The 2,500-nt window shown below is 51.4% G+C and overlaps 1 protein-coding gene across 1 annotated transcript in view; it reads left to right on the forward strand.

Moving 5' to 3' along the window:
- Positions 1–967: 967 nt before the first annotated feature.
- Positions 968–2,500, forward strand: part of LOC144491232 (CUGBP Elav-like family member 3-A) — a gene marked incomplete at its 5' end in the record, with an annotated part of 6,117 nt that continues 4,584 nt past the window's right edge. Inside the window, one exon of the mRNA XM_078208912.1 lies at positions 968–1,048. Coding sequence (XP_078065038.1) covers positions 968–1,048 — 81 coding nt within the window. The remainder of the gene's footprint in view (positions 1,049–2,500) is intronic.

Below are 2,500 nucleotides of genomic sequence, written 5' to 3' on the forward strand. Positions count from 1 at the left end.
CCTGTCCTGGGAGTGTTTGATGGGGGACAGTGTAGAGGGAGCTTTACTCTGTATCTAACCCCGTGCTGTACCTGTCCTGGGAGTGTTTGATGGGGACAGTGTAGAGGGAGCTTTACTCTGTATCAACCCCGTGTTGTTCCTGTCCTGGGAGTGTTTGATGGGGGACAGTGTAGAGGGAGCTTTACTCTGTATCTAACCCCCGTGCTGTACCTGTCCTGGGAGTGTTTGATGGGGACAGTGTAGAGGGAGCTTTACTCTGTATCTAACCCCGTGCTGTACCTGTCCTGGGAGTGTTTGATGGGGGGACAGTGTAGAGGGAGCTTTACTCTGTATCGAACCCCATGCTGTACCTGTCCTGGGAGTGTTTGATGGAGACAGTGTGGAGGGAGCTTTACTCTGTATCTAACCCCGTGCTGTACCTGTCCTGGGAGTGTTTGATGGAGACAGTGTGGAGGGAGCTTTACTCTGTATCTAACCCCGTGCTGTACCTGTCCTGGGAGTGTTTGATGGGGGACAGTGTAGAGGGAGCTTTACTCTGTATCGAACCCCGTGCTGTACCTGTCCTGGGGAGTATTTGATGGGGGACAGTGTAGAGGGAGCTTTACTCTGTATCTAACCCCGTGCTGTACCTGTCCAGGGAGTGTTTGATGGGGACAGTGTAGAGGGAGCTTTACTCTATATCTAACCCCGTGCTATACCTGTCCTGGGAGTGTTTGATGGGGGAGAGTGTAGAGGGAGCTTTACTCTGTATCTAACCCTGTGCTGTACCTGTCCAGGGAGTGTTTGATGGGGACAGTGTAGAGGGGAGCTTTACTCTATATCTAACCCGTGCTATACCTGTCCTGGGAGTGTTTGATGGGGGAGAGTGTAGAGGGAGCTTTACTCTGTATCTAACCCCGTGCTGTACCTGTCCTGGGAGTGTTTGATGGGGGACAGGGTGTTTATCGGCTGTTTTCTCTCTTCACAGCTGCCTATCCAGCCACATACGGGATTATGAGTCCTGCCTTCCCTCAGCAACCGGCCATCCTGTCTCAGCAGCAGCGAGAGGGTGAGTGGGGGAGATCTCTGCTCCGAGTGCGGCAGTGGGAGGCTGCCCAGCGTGGTAATGAGGGCAGTGCCAGGCTCCGGCCTTCCTCGCTGGCACGATGTGCGTAACCCTGGATCGCGGGCAGGGGGTGAGGAGGCGTGAACCGCGTTCTGAAGAGTGGCTCGCACAGCGCAGGGCTCCTAAGGTCACCCCTCAGCCTCCTACGCTCCAGGGAAAAAAATTCCCAGTCTATCCAGCCTCTCCTTAAAAACTCAATCCATCAAGTCCCGGTCGCATCCTAGTAAATCTTTTCTGCACTCTTTCTAGTTTAATAATATCCTTTCTATAATAGGGTGACCAGAACTGTACACAGTATTCCAAGTGTGGCCTTACCAATGTCTTGTACAACTTCAACAAGACGTCCCAAATCCTGTATTCAATGTTCATTCACAGAATTATGTGGCACTCACTTTAAGAACATAAGAACTGGGAGCAGGAGTAGGCCATCTGGTCCCTCGAGCCTGCCCCGCCATTCAATAAGATCATGGCTGATCTTTTCGTGGACTCGGCTCCACTTACCCGCCCGCTCCCCTTAATTCCTTTACAAAGAACAAGAACAAAGAACAAAGAACAGTACAGCACAGGAAACAGGCCCTTCGGCCCTCCAAGCCTGTGCCGCTCCTTGGTCCAACTAGACCAATCGTTTGTATCCCTCCATTCCCAGGCTGCTCATGTGACTATCCAGGTAAGTCTTAAACGATGTCAGCGTGCCTGCCTCCACCACCCTACTTGGCTGCGCATTCCAGGCCCCCACCACCCTCTGTGTAAAAAACATCCCTCTAATATCTGAGTTATACTTCGCCCCTCTCACCTTGAGCCCGTGACCCCTCGTGAACGTCACTTCTGATCTGGGAAAAAGCTTCCCACCGTTCACCCTATCTATACCCTTCATAATCTTGTACACCTCTATTAGATCTCCCCTCATTCTCCGTCTTTCCAGGGAGAACAACCCCAGTTTACCCAATCTCTCCTCATAGCTAAGACCCTCCATACCAGGCAACATCCTGGTAAACCATCTCTGCACTCTCTCTAACGCCTCCACGTCCTTCTGGTAGTGCGGCGACCAGAACCTGGACGCAGTACTCCAAATGTGGCCTAACCAGCGTTCTATACAGCTGCATCATCAAACTCCAGCTTTTACACTCTATACCCCGTCCTATAAAGGCAAGCATACCATATGCCTTCTTCACCACCTTCTCCCACCTGTGCTGCCACCTTCAAGGATTTGTGGACTGGCACACCTAGGTCCCTCTGTGTTTCTATACTCCTGATGACTCTGCCATTTATTGTATAACTCCTCCCTACATTATTTCTTCCAAAATGCATCACTTCGCATTTATCCGGATTAAACTCCATCTGCCACCTCTCCACCCAATTTTCCAGCCTATCTATATCCTGCTGTATTGCCCGACA

Source organism: Mustelus asterias, unplaced genomic scaffold, assembly GCF_964213995.1.
Source record: "Mustelus asterias unplaced genomic scaffold, sMusAst1.hap1.1 HAP1_SCAFFOLD_4781, whole genome shotgun sequence".
NCBI classification, from domain to species: domain Eukaryota; kingdom Metazoa; phylum Chordata; class Chondrichthyes; order Carcharhiniformes; family Triakidae; genus Mustelus; species Mustelus asterias.